We start from the raw sequence: 16,832 nt of genomic DNA on the forward strand, positions 1-16,832 counted from the left end.
AAAATTCATGCACTTGTGCTTGAGGACCAGCAAGAGACCACGGATGAGACGGAGGACTAGCTGGATTATATTGCAACTCAGTTCAGTGAATTTTAACTGAAGATTTGGGAATGGGAAAGGTTGCTAGGAAATTGGTGCCTCGGGTAATCATTGGCCAGGAAAAGGAGCAGCCAGTAGAAGCATGTCATGGCTTTAAAAGAACAGGTAGGAAACGACCAGACTTTTCTTTTTTTCTAAGGTAATTACTAGTGAGGAGACAGGGTGCGATTCTTAGGAGCCTGAAAGCAAACATCAATCAAGCCAATGAAGATGCCATCTTTAATTGTACCCCCAAAACAAACAAAAAAACACTTATCAAATGAAACTAAAAGATCAAGATGATGCTCATTTGTTTGTTTTTTAGGTGAGGGGCATAGTGCATTTGGAGTTTACCCATCAGGTCAATCAAGCTTTCTACTGAGAGGGTCTGACAAGATTATGTAACAGTGTATGACAAAGAAGACCTGATTTGTGGCAGACGAGGGACTGGGATTTCCACCACAACAACGCACCTGCTGAGGCAGCCATCTCAGTGCACCCGTTTTTGGCAAAAAACAGCATGCCTCTCTTGTCGCTCGCACCTTACTCACCTGACCTACCTCCATGTGACTTCTTTTTGTTTCTATGAATGAAGAAGGACATGAAAGGGCAGCAACTTCAAGGCACAGAAGAGGTGAAGATAAACATGAGGGAGGTGCAGTCAGCCATCCAAACAGATGAGTTTGGAAAATGTTTCCAATAATGGAATCACAGATTTGACAAATGTATTAAGTTTAATGGAGAGTACTTTAAAGATCATAAGGTTGTTTTGTAACATAATAATAATTAATAAATACATAGCTTTGAAAAAATTCCACTTTGGGGGGCTACCCCCTCATATATACGCCATGTATGGGAACATGAAGAGAACAAAACAGTCATTAACTACATTTGATAGTATAAATGTAGTTGAGACTATGGATAGAGACAGCAAAGGCGAAGAAGGATTGTTTAGATGAGGGTTCAGAATAGCAACAATGAAACACAACTTTCCTCTACTTCCTAAATGCTCCCCTCCCCTCATCAAGATCCCAATTCCACCTTACAAATCTAGCTGAACCAGAGGATGTACACTTGTACAGATAGGAAATGGAAACACAGGGAATCCAGGAAGATGATCCCTTCAGGACCAGTGGTGTGAATGGCGATACTGGGAGGGTGAAGGGAAAGTGGGGTAGAAAGGGGGAACCAATTATAAGGATCTACATATAACTTCCTCTCTGGGGGGTGGACAACAGAAAAGTGGGTGAAGGGAGACATGTAAGATATGACAAAATTATAATAATTTATAAATTATCAGGGGTTCATGAGGGACAGAAAAGTGGTGGGGGGACGAGGGGAATGAGGAGCTGATATCAAGGGCTCAAGTGGAAAGCAAATGTTTTGAGAATGATGATGGCAACACATGTACAAATGTGCTTGACACAATGGATGGATGGATGGATTGTGATGAGTTGTATGAGCCCCCAATAAAGTGATTAAAAAAACAGAATAGGAAGAAGTTGCAGAACTCGGAAGTTGATTGTGTCCGAGGCGGAGAGTTCAAAGAACAGGAGGAGAGCTAAGTGGACGAAAAGAGGTCCCCAGGGGTCAAAGCTGAGGGGTCAGCTTAAATGTGACAGGACCCAGGAGACCCCATTAGAGAACAAAATACTTGGGCAAAACAATCTTCATTTCCCCTCCTGAATTGACATGACATTATGTCCTTAATGTCTTCATCCTAGTTCAAATACCAACTCATTTTTCTAATTCTTATAAAAAGATGCGATATTTCTCTCATAAATATCATGGCATTTTGCTTATATTGCTTTTTCTGATAGCCACTTTAATTAAAGTCAATCAGTATTTATTAAATATATACTGTATACCATTTAATGAATACTGGATACACATGAGTGAATAGTACGGGCTAATATCTCTCTAGAATATTTACAGTGGAGGTGTGGGATGTTAGTAAGCAGGGGTAGAGCAGTAGACATAGTAAATATAATATAGAATAAAATATATATATATGTTATAAAGTGACAAATGCTAAGGGACAAATTGATGTATGAATCAAAATAAGGGAAATGAAGAATGAACGTGTTCGCTGTCATTTTTACATGGAAGTCGTCTTTGAAAAGGTGGCTTTTACACAGAAGATGTGGTACAGCTAACAGAATCAGGACAATGGTTTAAATAGAACTCTACGTAGAGAAGACAGCCCGTCACAAAGGCCTGACCCTGGGAGCGAACTGGATGTAGTCATCAGAAATCAGGGCGTGGTGAGAAAGGAGACCTGAGAAGGGAGTCATAAGAGGCAAAACCACAGAGGGAAGAGGGAAGTTAAGGTCACTGGCAAGTTGGGGAGATTTGGATGAGTGGAGATCAGAGGTTGGGTCTTATGAGTTCACTGTAAAGATTGGCTTTTATCCCCACTTTGGTAGGGAGTCATTGTGAAAGTTTTGACATTAGATAATGCCTTAACAGTTAAAGATGGCATCTGACTTAAGGGTAAAAAAAATATATCAAGCTGACTGGTTAAAATTCAACTGTACAGGAGCAGGATTAGTTCCAGAAAGACTATTTGGGAAAATGCTGAAGAAAGAAAACAAAGACCACTGACATGCTGTCTGTCCTGACTCGCAGTGACTCTTTACAGGTTTCTGAGACTGAAAACCTCTGAGAGCAGGTAGCCTCGTCTTTTTCCCATGGAGCAAGCAATGGGCTCGAACTGCTGCTGACCTCGAGCCCCACCAGAGCTTCTTACGACTAAGGCAAGGGGTTGGTCATTCGAACCAGATAGCAATATTGTTGGTGAGGAAAAGGGTTCAAACTCTGGAATTATTTTGAGGGGAGAGCTGACAGAATGTCCTGGCAAACAGAATGAGAGAAAGGGGGGCTGAAGAGTATTGTGAAGTATCCAGGAATTACCATAAACTGATATAATTTAAGTAATCACTGGCTTGAGAAACAATTTATTGTTGAAGGTACTGTGGCTCTGAGTCAGACTTGATTTCACAGCACTGTTTGGTTTTGGGTTTTTGTTCACTAGGTTACAACATTCTTGAGAAAGCACTCTCTAATTTCATTTCTGTTCTATAGAACCAATACATTCTGTGCATAGAATTAATCTGTGCACTTTCCCGATTATTAACCAGGGTCTGGATGACGTAATGCTATAGATGGGGAGCCTGGTATCAATAGAACCAGCAGTTCTAAAGGACAGACTGACTTTTCATGTCCATTTGTGTAGAAGACATATAAGTTAGATATGTTTAATCTAATGGGTACATGAATATTTAAAAACTTTAGTTATACCACCAGAGCATTGCAAGTTAAAATGTCTATTTTTTAAAATTTGTTCCTTGTGAATATTGTTCAGCTCTGGTTTTTGTCATTGTAGCTGGTCTCTAAAATGTTGTAATCTTCATATAAGTGATGAAATACGTTCACATTTAAAGGATCGTCTTTAAATTTGCTTGTCATTTAGAAATCTGTTTCTCACTTCTAAGCTTACACTAAACCTTTCCAACTTAGCATCTTATGTAAATTTAATGAGCATTCTCTCACTCTCATCATCCAGGTCATTGGATCATTGATTCTTATTTCTCTTTGTGCTTTTAGAGCAAAGAGACTGTCTCAATCCATCCTTTCCAGTCTTTCCGGTTTATGGACAGTGCTTTCCTGTTTTCATTGCACTTTTATCATTTATTCTCTTTTTAAAGCTATTATGAAAGATTACTGAGCTAACTAACCTGTTTTCACAGAATAGTTCTCATTCTTCCTCTTTCTATCCTAAGATTATGAAAATATTTAAATCAGGGTGACGTTACAATTCCGGAAGATCAATGAAACAGAAGTGGGAATAATTAGATTAATTATTAAGTAAATAACTACAGAGATGATAATCTAGCATAACATCTATGTAATGAGAGGCTTGATCGTTGGCAGAAGTTAAAATTGACTAGCAACTGAGACACACAGGAAGACGAGTGCAGAGGCACAGAAGTAAAATTTAATTGAATGTAACAACGTAATACATTACAATAAAATAAAATAAATGCTGGGTACTCTAATGATATCCATACTTGTTTTATTAATTCCAATATCTATAACACCTTTATAAATATTTTTCTTGAAATACAAATGTAATTCTTAGTCCTCCTTTTTAAACTCTCCATTGGTTCCTCATGATTTTTCAAAAACAAAACAAAAATTAAATATTTCTTCAGGCACATAGCATTTGAAAGAATTTATTATTATCAGATTCTCACTACAAGAAATGTTAAAGAAATCCTTTAACAAAAAACCCACTGCCATCAAGTCAATTTTAACTCAGAGTGGCCCTAAAGGATAGAATACAGCTACTCCATAAAGTTACAAGGCTGTGAAGCTATACAGAAGAAATAAAAAATAAATTCATGAAGAATATAACAAATAGAAACTATATAGATAGACATATAGGATATTTCCTATTATTAAAATATATTTTAAATAATTGAATAATAACAATATATTATTAGCTTTTAAATATATCTGTATAAAGGAAATATATGAAAAATAACAAAACTGACAAGAAGAAAGAAAGAGAATTACACTATTGTTAAGCTCCTTTGATGTGTACATAATATTACAAAACAAAAACTCACTGTTATGGAGGTGATGATGACTCACAGCGACCCCTGTGGGTTTCCAAGATGGGAACTGCTTAGGGGGGTCGAGTGCCATCTTGACCTCCTAGAGCTCCTGGTGGTTCCAAACTGCAAACCATGCAGATCCCAGCTCAACATGGAACCGTAAGATGACTTCTATATAGACGTTGACTACCAACCCGCATATTGTTGTTTAAAGTGCTTGCTTGCTGATCAAAATGTTGGAGGTTTAAAACCCCAAGCTGTTCCTCAGACAAAAGATGTGTCAGTCAGCTGCCATAAGCATCACAGCCTGGAAGACCCTATGAGGAAGCTCAATTGAATTGAAAATCAACCCAAAAGCAAGGAGGTTGGATTTTTTTCTATTAAAAAAATTATGTTTTAAATCTTAATGAGTTTCCTCCTCAAGTTAGAGTTAACCTAATGACACGGATGGAGAACATCTTTCTGCACCTTCATTTACTGGTGGGGCTCAACTCACAATGAGAAGGAACAGCTTCAAAAGAACATGGCATATGTGAAGTTAAACTCTGAAAAATTAGAAGTTATAAACAAAAGAAATGAAACACATAAAGTCCAATATCCTATATATGTAACAGCCAAAACAGGCTAATATTGACCAATATTTTTTTGTCAGATAGTCATAGGGATTATTATTTCTAGTATGACAAATTCAAGAGAATTGATTAGTAGATAATATCAAAAGGAGTATTTCAAGATCTATCTTGAAGTATAACGCTGTCTGTGATAGGATGATATCTACCAAGGACAATGAAGCCAGCAAAATTATTATTCAAATTCATACACCAACCACATAACTCTTCAGCTTGAACTTCAACAAATATAAAATAAAGATGCACTGATAGTGATTCATGATTAAAACTCCAAAGTTGGAAATGAAAAGGAAAAATCAATAATTGGAAAATATGGCCTTAGTGATAAAGAATGCTAGAAATCATATAATAAAATATGTTTGAAAGCAATAACTTCATTATTGCAAATATCCTTGTTCAAAATATAAAAAGCCTCAGTCCATATAGACTTCACCATGAAGAATATGGAAGAATGAAAATGACCTCATCTGCGTGAAATGACAATGAAATAATGCAATAGCATCAGTCAAACCAAGACCAGGGGCTGACTGTGAAACAAACCAAAAACCTCATAGGCAATTTCAGGATGAAGCTGAGAAAACTAAATACAGGTTCATTAGCATCAGAATTCAATTTTTTGGTATATTGTACTTGAATTTAAAGATCATCTCTAGATGTTCTGCCTTGAACACGAAGAACCAAAGAAAAGATGAATATAGGATAACATCAAAGGACTATTAAAAAGACAGGAAAATAGAGAATAGCAAAATCAATGTCATAAAAGACTCAGAAGCTTGCTTTTGAGCATACAGTAGCTAAAGTAACTGGTAGAAATGAAAAAATAAGTGTGAGAAATTTTTATATATTATGTTTCTTCTAAAAGCAAAACAGCACCAGAAAAATTTCTCCATATTGGTGTGAGTGGCTTAAGAAAAGTAAAATTGAAATGGACCTGACATCTTTCATGACAAACAAGTGCATTTCAAAAGAAGAGATAATAAAAGATCTTAACCAAACACGGCAGCTTGAGAAGACAGCGGAAAACAGTTTAACAACATGTGGAAAGTCCTACAGTTGGAAAGCCCCAAGGGCAGAAGAGGGTGAGCAGATGTCAAGCTGAACGAACTGAAGAAAAACAGTAAGCCTCCAGTTAAAATTGAAGGATTCTACAGACAAAATATTAAATTATATATACATCAAAAGAAGATGGAAGGAATACACAAAGCACCCATATCACAAAGATTGGTCTGTATTTAATCACTCAGTAGGTAGCATTGTATCAAGAACAGGTGATACTGAAAGAAGCCTAAGTTTCACTGAAGGTGGAAGTTAAAAACAAGTTTTCAGAAATTGGAAAAATATCAAAGTAAACACTTTAAAACTCTCATGTAGCAGTAGAAGCCCTCACTAGTGTACCTCAAGAAACTGGCATAACCTACCCAACCAACTGAAAGATATCCGTGTTTGAGCCCATTCTTACTGGCAAGTAAAATTTTGCTGAAGATAATTCAACATCGTCAGGGAGCTGCACGTGGGACATCTTTACTGATGTCTAATTAGTCTTGGCTGAAAGCAAAGAATACCAGAAAGATGTTTACTTGTGTATCACAACTATGAAAAGATGTGGAACAGTGTGGGCCATTACAAACTATGTATTACACTGCAAATAATGGGAATTCAGGAACACTTAACTCATTCAAACAGCACAAGGGAACAGTATGCAGGCAATCAGGAAAGGTAAGCATCAGGGCCGGACCTTCTCACCATACTCGTTCAACATGTATGTGAAACAAATAATCCTCAGCCTGGATGAGATGGAAAATAATGTGGCATCAGAATCTGTAAAAGCCTCATTAACAACTGGCAACATACAAGTTAAGAAATATGCTTGCTGAAAGAAAAGAGGGCTTGAAGCACTTACTGATGAAGACCTACTACTGCCTTCAATATGAGCCACAACTCAATTTAAAAAAACATGAATCCTCACAACTAAGCCAATCAGGATAAACGGTAGAAAGATTTCATTGATCAGAGATATAATTGGATCTACACTCAATGCTCATAAAGGCAGCAGCCAAGAAATCAAATGACAGTCACATACTGCAGTGGGCACATCTATTGTATAAGTTTCTTTAAAGAGTGAAAGAGCAAATGCGTCACTTTGAGGAATCAGACGTGCAGACCCATGCCATGGTGTCTTCAGTTAGTTCATAATAAAGGAAGATCAGAGAGGATTTATGCGTTTACAATTAGAGGGTTGGAAAAGGATACTGAAAGAATGATGCCATCACAAGCAAAAGTCTTTTAGAAGATACAGCCAAAATGCTTCTTCGAAGCTCGCCTGGTGAGACTGAGTCAGGAGCGTCCAGTCTTCAGAAGAAGACATCATGGGAGGTAAAAGACACGGTCATTGTAAATGAATAAGACACTTAACAGGATGGACTGACAAAATGGCTGCAACAGTGGACTCAAACATAACGACTTTGGTGCTCTGTTCTGTTGTGCACAGATAGGTCTTCACGCAAAGACTTCTAATGACACAGAACTTAATGTCGCCTATTTTAATAAAACACCAAAACACACTTTTCAATCATTGCACTGATGGGTAATTGTACATGGGGGTTTCTATTAAAACAGTTCATATTTTTATATATTATACGTCAACATAAACTCATTGGCAATGAGACAGTCACTACTAGAATGCAAAAGTAAAAGCATTTTTATTAAAAAGGGATATGTTTTCTTGAAAACCGTATTCGTAATTTTAATAAAACAGAAACAATATTCAATCTATAAAGTACAAACCAATCCTAATGGGTACAATTCATAACATCCTAAAATTGATGACTGGAGACATTAAACCTACTTTAACAATTATTTCAGCTCCAGTAAAACAAAATTCATTGCCATATAAGTAAGAAATAATGAGACACATGCTAGTGTTAAAAACAGAACCGGGGGAGAGAGGTACAAAGAAACATCATTATCCTGGCCCAGCTAACTACAGAAAAAAAGTTCATGCAAGAGATCCTAGCTCTAAGTCTAATTATTGTCCCAAACAAAGAAATCTATCCACTACCATTGAACCAATCCCGACTCCTTGGACAGAGGGGAACTGCCCTTCTCTTCCTCAGGCTGTGTATCTTTAAGGAGCCACGCCCGTCTCCCTCGGAGTGGGCTGGTGAGATCCATCCAGTGGCTTTTTGGTTACTGGCTGAGCACTTAACCATTGAACAACTACCATTCAACTATCACCCCCACACTATATCATCTTAAGTCTCATCTCTAGTTTTTGTTTATTACTCTTATTTCCAATAAAAGGCTTAATTCCCAAAATGTTCCCATATTGTTTATAAAATATACATAGCAGGTCATTGCCTATATCCTTCTACATTAGCCAACCAAAATAAACAAATATTTAAGAGCTACCACTGAAAAATAATTGTCACTATACTAGTCTGTTTTCTTATTGTTAATAATATCTGACGTTTATATAACACCGTTTGTACAGCAATCTCATATTGAGTCTCCAAACATTTATTCATTAGTACTTCCAATATTTCTATGCATGGTTTGGCAAATAATCATATCTGGTCTTCTACTTTATAAAACAAAGCCCTAACTCTTAAAGTGGCATGAGCCTACTAACTTCATATTTTCCAGCTCACAGTCCATTTCTATCTGCTAGGAGGAGGCAATACATAGAATCCACGCAGCATGAAGCAATTTGACTTCCCTGCATTGTGAAACAGCCAAGCGGCATTTGGGTCTTATTTATTCCCACCTTTTTATATGCGATCCAGTCAAACACCCTGTCAATATCAGTTGCCTGTAGCACTTCCTGTGAGACCGGATGGGAACTGGCCAAGCCATCAAGCAGCATCACTTCATGCAGAACATCTGTCAGGAACCTCTGCTTTTCCTGCAATACAGATGAGTCAATATCATAGGTGATTCAGGGTTATGACAGAATGTGTGTGACAACTGCTACAGAATATGTGTCACTTAATTGATGAAGCTCATTAGTCTTAGATGGTGAGACTCAAGTGAAACCCAGTAAATAAAATGCCTCCTAAGTTACTTGAAAATGTAGGCGGCTGCTTTGAGCACGGCATGAAACAAAATCAATGAACTACTCTGGGCTCTAAAGAGATTATTTTTTTTTAAAATTGACTCTGTTTAACAGTGGGGAAAGCAAAATTTGGACAGTGGACACATAATGAAAGTGGCTAGGATACAGGCTTCGTGGGGTGTGCTACAACATAAAGACGACAACCCAGGTTTCACAGTGCCTTTGTAAGTGCATTCAGTATAAGAATACTAACTAGATTTCAGGCTTACAGTACTGTCTCACTATTTAGTATCACTAATCTCTAATACCATGTGAACAGGTCATCCTCCCTCCCCTTTCCATGCCCCCTGTGAGTGAGCGCGCACACGCACACACACACACACACACACACACACACACATTCTCTCTCTCTCTCTCTCTCTCTCTCTCTCTCTCTCTCTCTCTCTCTCTCTCTCTCTCTCTCCCCTTAAGAATGTGAAGAGAACACAAGTAATGAAAGATATAACATATGTGATGCATATGAGAATTCCAAATAACAAACACAAAGCAGATAACAATGCATAAGAATAATAATTTACCATAAAATTATAAAAAGTCAAAATTACAAGACTTCTCTTCTGTGTATCATTGAGATATCAGTCTCTACTCTATTAAAAGTAAATTTATTATGGTAGAAATAAAACAAAGTAAAAAGTACTTTTCTGTTGTTTTGGATTTTAATATATCCTCCTTTAAGGAAGTGGCTTGGGTTTTGTCGCCAGCACACCAAGGATGCTGGCAGCTCTTAGTCCTCCTGGCCTCCTGCCTCCAAGGGGGGAGGAGTGAAATCAAAAAGAAGGTGCAAGGGATAACAAGGGCTAACTAGCCCCCAGACAGTTAGGAGCTAAAGAGTATCATTATGGAGCTTAAAGGCTGCAGAGTTAAATTGCTCAAATCATTCTGAGCTCAGTCCTGGAGCGTCCCAGGTTTGAGCCAGCAGATAAACAGTATGTTATTTCTGAGCAAGTTGTAATTTCAAGCTGAGAGAAGACTAGTCCTGGAGTTAAATAAAATAGAAATGAAGAATAAATATACCATGAAAAGAATAGTTAACTAGCACATGTAAGTGTACATTCCTTTTTCTCATGCTTTAAAAAATATTTTGTTCATCATTGTTTACTTTGTACAGTTCAGTGGCTATATATTGGGCTTATTTATTCCTCTTTTACATTAAGAGTTCTACAGAAATCAGCTGTATTCTCTCAAAGAGAGCAATGCTGAAACAATTGAACCAAACCACATTCTCAATTACAGAGGAGTGCTCCAGATCCCGGGAGGCCATATATAAGAAGTTTACACTTGACTGAATTATATGAGAATATGGCATAAATAGGCTATATTTCTTCTCAAATAAACGTCCTACTTCAAGGCAAATTAAATAAAATGCAAATAGATATGATAGTTTAAATGGTTAATAATAAAATAATACATACATATCTCATCTTGAGTCTACTAAAAAAGACATACTCAGGCTTTAGACAAATGACCTGGATTGATATAATAATGGAAAATCATGCACCAATTCAAAACAATTTTACAATTGATTTACTTCTAAGCAAATGTTCATACCTGTCATTCATGTAATTTCAAAATGTGCATTAAAAGTTACTTGATTTAGAATTGATGGAGGAAATTATAAAATATATCATTTTACTTCAACTTGACTAGTGAACATTTTTAAGAAGTACTAGCTGAAGGTGAGCTATCTCCATTCTGAAGATAAAAAGATACATCTTCAAATAGTGGTCACCTCCTGTAATACCTATTCCTCACACAAATAATCTAAAACTATAGTATATAAACCGAGTGTAAAATGATGCTTTATTTGAATTCAAGTTCCTAATATTTAGCAATACATAATACACACATTTATCAATATTAAAAATTATTATCAATATTAAAAGTAGTAACCCCCTTTTAAAATTTTGTAATATTTAAATGATATTAAAATGGTAATCTTAAAAATAAAAACAATCACATTGTAGGAAAATTTTGTCATATATCAATTTTGTTATGTTATATATGTACAGTGAATATTTTTATACCAATAAAAAAACAAACATTTTCTTTTCGGTAAGTAGAATGTCCATAAGCCATGTGTAAATATAGTACAGTCAGGTTATTAGCAAAACAATTCATCTACATGGTTGGAAAAAAGGATACTGTGTAATTGAGAAAAAAGGCTTATGTGCATAAAGAGATGAAAAGCAAGGGGAAAATCCTGGCAGGAAAACCCTCACAGAATCCTGAAGAAGGAGTACCCTCAACTGAGGAGAAAGCGAGAAAGATCCTAGCCAGAGGCAAGTCCAATTTCAGAAAACCTCAGAGTCTCAAGGGGAAAACATACTAATATTCTACAAAGACTTATGCCTATGTCACTACAAAATTTAAAATTATATACAGCATCCTAATTTTCAGTGACCCTCCTCAGCAGCAACAGGAAGAACAACAACAAGAACAAAGGAATCACTAAGTATTGATTCATTGTCTGTTGTTTACCAGGGGTTGGGAACTAAAAACAAAGTCAAACTTAATGAGCTTCTATACTATGACCCGGCATGGCATCCGGAGCCCACACTGAGACACTGGAATTAACTTTTTAGTACAAGAAAAGATGGATGGATGTCTGTGTTTTGTAGGGAAAAAAATCTATCTGTGGTGTTTAGTCAAAAGCTAGTTTCATTTTATTTCATAGTTTAATGTCAAAGGGGTGGCCAGTCTACCATGGTCACAGAATCAGCAAAACAAGCCAAATTGAAGATCCTGAGTTATGTTTAAAGGGGACTTAATGTTAATAGGTGCAATGATTCCTATTATTACAATACAAGCACTGTATTAAGTTTTTTAATATATGCATATCTAAATAGTTTCCGTAATCTCTTTGATACATATTCTTTTATAGGAAAATGCATGTTGAAGGGTGAGTTGCTCAGATGGATAGGGGAAGCAGCTCAAAATGGTAAACTATAATCAGAGAAAACAATCTAGCACAAGGATTGACATACAACCGCCTCCCACAGGGACAAACAACAGAAAAGTGGATGATGGGAGACAGAGGATGATGTAAGATATGAAAATAATAATCTATAATGTATTAAGGGTTCAGGAGGGATGGAGGGAGGGAGAAATGAGAAGCTGATATCAAACGCTCAAGTAGAAAGAAAATGCTTTGAAAATGATGATGGCAACATATGCAAATGTGCTTGATACAATGGATTATGATAAGAGATGTAAGAGCCCCCAGTAGAAGTATTTAATAAAAAAAAACCCACCAAACTCCACACTGTTTGAATCCTCAAATACCAACTTAAAGAGTTTGGTTTTTAGACAGTAGCAGAAATAATGTACAGTAAAAGTTATGTCTTTGTAAAATTAACTTAACTGCAGTATTCATGGAGGTTGGAGGTATGTAGACAGGAGACAGGAAGTGGCCACAGTACCTGAGAGAGCTTTTGGTGGAGTATTAGAACAGGTGTTAATGAAAGATGGGTGGAGCTCAGAGATAATCTTTAATGATAATTAAGTTGACATTGATGTCTTAGTCCACTTGTAAATGATGGGGACGGAATTCTCAGAGATTCACATGGCTTACAAAATGAAAGAATAATAAAAACAAATTAAAAACCATGAAGTCATTAACAGGAATCAGAGAGAAAGTTTGGTTTGGAGGGCAAGCTACAAGGTCAGCTATAATATCCTCTGATGAAAGGGACCATGACTCAAAAGGAGATGCACAACAGGCAACTACAGGGAAAGCCAGAGTCCCGGAGCAAAGGGAAATGGTCAAAATGTTGCCAATAAATTGTAGTTTGTATAGAAAAATCAATGTAATGTCAGAATCTATTTTTTATTTCTTACATTAGCATTTCATTCGTTAGCATTTACCATTATATGTGGAAAGAATTAGAATTATTATCACATTCTTAAATATGCCTGAGTCATTTATTCTATTCTTTGATATCTCAACATGAGCTCCGCCCGAACATGTCAAAGCGTGATAAGCTAAACCGCATAGGCCCCGTCTAACAACCGTCACAAAGAGCCCAGGCAGTGCAGATTAGCCACTGGACCATTAACCACAGGCTTTCTGCTCCCATCAAGGTTTACGGCCTTGGAAACCCCATGGGACAGTTCTACTGATTCTGACTCATAGGGTCACTACGAGTCAGCATCTGTCACTAGTGATAAGTTGAAGATAAGGAGAACTGATAGGAAGAGGTCAGTATCATTTAAATCGATTATGAGATGGAATCATTTTAATAAAGGGTAAGACCAGACAGTGGTTTTGACTCTGTCTTGGGGGTAGGGGGAAAGTAAAGGGTATCATGAGAGGGACAAGGGGTAGGGTCAGAGTGGAAGAGCAGAGAAAAATCTGAACGACTATCAAAAAAAGGTAGATACATGAAGCCAAGTTTAGGAGGATCTGAGTGAAACGTGACCCAATTTAAGACACGGTGCGGTATGCACAGGCACGGAGAGATCAGGAAAGAAATGCCTACAGCAGATGTAGGTTACATCAGAGTAGCTTAAAAGATTCAATTATCTAGAAGGAGGGATGTAACCATAAAAGGATCTTTTAGCATTCCTAAAATAAAATACATTAACAGTGCTCAAAGTTTGATAAAATAGCCCTGATTAAAAGAAAAACACCTCTCATTCACTGTATGGTCTTGAGCAAGATGCTGAGCCTTTTCAGACCTCAGTGTCTCTCAACTGTAAGTATATGGGGTTATGAACATAGAAGAAGAACATGTGTTGTTCTACAACTATTTATTGAACTCCTGCTGCATTTCAGATGGTGTGGGTGGTCATGAGCATCGAGGTGCAAAGCATGGGCCCTACCTTCAAAGACTATAGCTATAGAAGGGAAAAGGGGTGAAAACAAACAGTGAAAAACCATTTCCTCAACATACAAAATAAAAGTGGGTTCCAGATATATTTTGACTACACAGAGAAAGCAGTGGTTTTATATTCTTTGGCCTGGTGAAGGGCCAGGAAGGTGCCTGGGGTGATAGTTTGAGTTGTCTTTTTTAAGAGAATGAAAGAGAAAGGGATATTTTCGGCACACAGGGCTGGGTGGGCAGAGTAATGAAAATCAGAAACAAAATGGGATAAATGGTTGGGGATGAACAGAGAGAGAGAGAGAGAGAGAGTAGTTTTCAGCATTTCTCATGGCAGTCTAGGAATCTAGAGGCGTGACATTATCATATTCATGGGTAGAGACATAACTGTGAATTAAGAGTGAGGAATAAAAAGAAAACAAGAGGCAAACAACATTTCTTAACTCCACACAAGGTTTACAATATGGACTGGAGCTTTGTGATCACAAAATATTGTTAGCAATTGTTTCTTTCAAATTTAATTCAATTTGGGGGTAACCAATGGAGATCAAACAAAATAATATACTTCATGTCTGAATTAAATAGAGATGTAAGGATAAGTCAAAAAGTATTACTATAAAATCATATAAGCAAAATTACTAAAATGTGAAGCTACTGCTTTTCAATAAACCTAAGTCTATCCACTGCTGATGGCAGTCTTTCTATCTCACCTTTACCCAAATAACTCATCCTTCTTCGATTTATACCTTCAAAGCAGAAGTTCTGTTGTTCTGAAGGGGCTCCTTAATAAAAAGAAGCCTGAAGTGGCAAGATCAGGGTGGTAAGGTGGATGTGGGAAAGTTGCCAAACAAAATTCCCAATAAAATAGAGCACACTTTGCTACCCCAGGAGAACTAGTACCCCTGTCCTGGCTGTCCCCACAGCACTCTCTACATTCATTGCTCTCTCTCCCACAGGACTCGGCTTTCCTGCTGACTTCCAAGCTAACTGAAATTGCCACATAAAACTAAATTCACAATTATGAGGTTTATTAGGGGCTTTATGAAGTTAAATTCATGTGAGAAATGCTCAGGATACTGGGTTCATTCAGGACCGTTTCCTCTCTGCAGTGCCCATACTCAGCCCCTCTCTGGCCCTCAGCCTCTTGGCGGACCCCGGCCCTGCTCTGGCAATGATACAAAGCTCTTTTAGGCTGCCAATGAATGCCCGAAGAATCTGTCACCCACTCTAAGCCTCTCCCAGAAGTGACTCAGCTCTAGCGCCACGGGTCAACAAGCCAAGCTCCCTCAATTAGGTGCACAGAGGAACCCCACTTCATAAGCCAGCCTCCTGCCCCCAAACATTCAACCTTCCCTGCTCTGCAGTATGGGAAGCCCACTAGTCTGTCTCATCATCCAGCCCCTGGTCCGGCTGCGGATCCTCTGCCACTCCTCTGGTGTCACGGCGGTCTCTTGGATCAAGTGCATGTGCAGGGACCTTAGGGTCCAAAGGACACACCCCTCTCCTGGCTTTTTCTTTCTTCCTAGTAGTAATTCTCCCCAATGGTTTCTGAGATGGCTTGTTTTATACCCATTGGTATGGTAATCACGATTAACTTTATTAGCAATTACTTACAGCTGAATCATAATCCAATCAGTATTTCCCCAAACCTTATTATCCAGACTGATCAAGAAAATAAATTTCATTTCGTTGGAAGAAGCAAGAGTTGTCTGGAAGAACCAAAATTAAAGAACCAGAATCCACAGTCTTGCATTGTGAATGCAGTTTTCAGTATTTTAAAAACGTCTTCATAATGCATCCCTGTAATCGCCCTGTTTCCTTTGTGAGAAACTAATCAGGATCATTCCTTTAGAATCTCCCCAAACAACCACCATGACCTTCTGAGTTGACCTTTGTGACTGAATTTAATGGGCCCAGCAGATCGTCTCTGAAGTCGCTGCTTGGTTGGACCTCCCTTTTGACGGTACCCCAACGACAGACTGTGGCTGCCATCGAATCAGTTCCAACGCCTATGGACCTTACATACAAGCGAAGTCAGCATGGCCCGCTCCTGCGCCACCTTCTCACTGCTCTTGCGCTTGAATCCGCTGTCAGTCTGTCTTGTTGATGCCTTTCATCTTTTCTCATGTCCTTTTCCAGAGAATGGTCTCTCCTGACAACACATCCAAAGTATCTGAGATCAAGTCTCACCACCCTTGCCTCTAAGAAGCATTCTCACTATACTTCTTCTAGGAAATATTTGTTTGTCCTTTGGCAATCAATAGTATTTGACAGATAAGTGATGATTAATGAGTAATAAGAGTATATTACTGCAATAATGTTTCTGCAGTCACCCACTCATCACAGAGACATGCTTACAAGTGTTTTATTTGGAATAAACTCATGTAAACTGAAACCCTACTATCGATTCTCTTGACTTGCCCGTAGATAGACATATATATATACATATATATATTCATGTATGTATAAAAATAACCAAATAAATGAAATGTATTCCTTCTTAGATATTTGAAATAATACCTTATTCCAAAATATATTTTCTAAATGTAAATTAAATCTAATCACTATGAAACAC

The 16,832-nt window shown here is 37.5% G+C and overlaps 1 protein-coding gene across 1 annotated transcript in view; it reads right to left on the bottom strand.

Annotated features, from left to right (window-relative positions):
- Positions 1 to 16,832, bottom strand: part of TRHDE (thyrotropin releasing hormone degrading enzyme) — a 524,500-nt gene that overhangs the window by 194,736 nt on the left and 312,932 nt on the right. The window contains exon 6 of the mRNA XM_075551269.1: positions 9,090 to 9,227. Coding sequence (XP_075407384.1) covers positions 9,090 to 9,227 — 138 coding nt within the window. The remainder of the gene's footprint in view (positions 1 to 9,089; positions 9,228 to 16,832) is intronic.

This window comes from Tenrec ecaudatus, chromosome 6, assembly GCF_050624435.1.
Source record: "Tenrec ecaudatus isolate mTenEca1 chromosome 6, mTenEca1.hap1, whole genome shotgun sequence".
Classification (NCBI taxonomy): domain Eukaryota; kingdom Metazoa; phylum Chordata; class Mammalia; order Afrosoricida; family Tenrecidae; genus Tenrec; species Tenrec ecaudatus.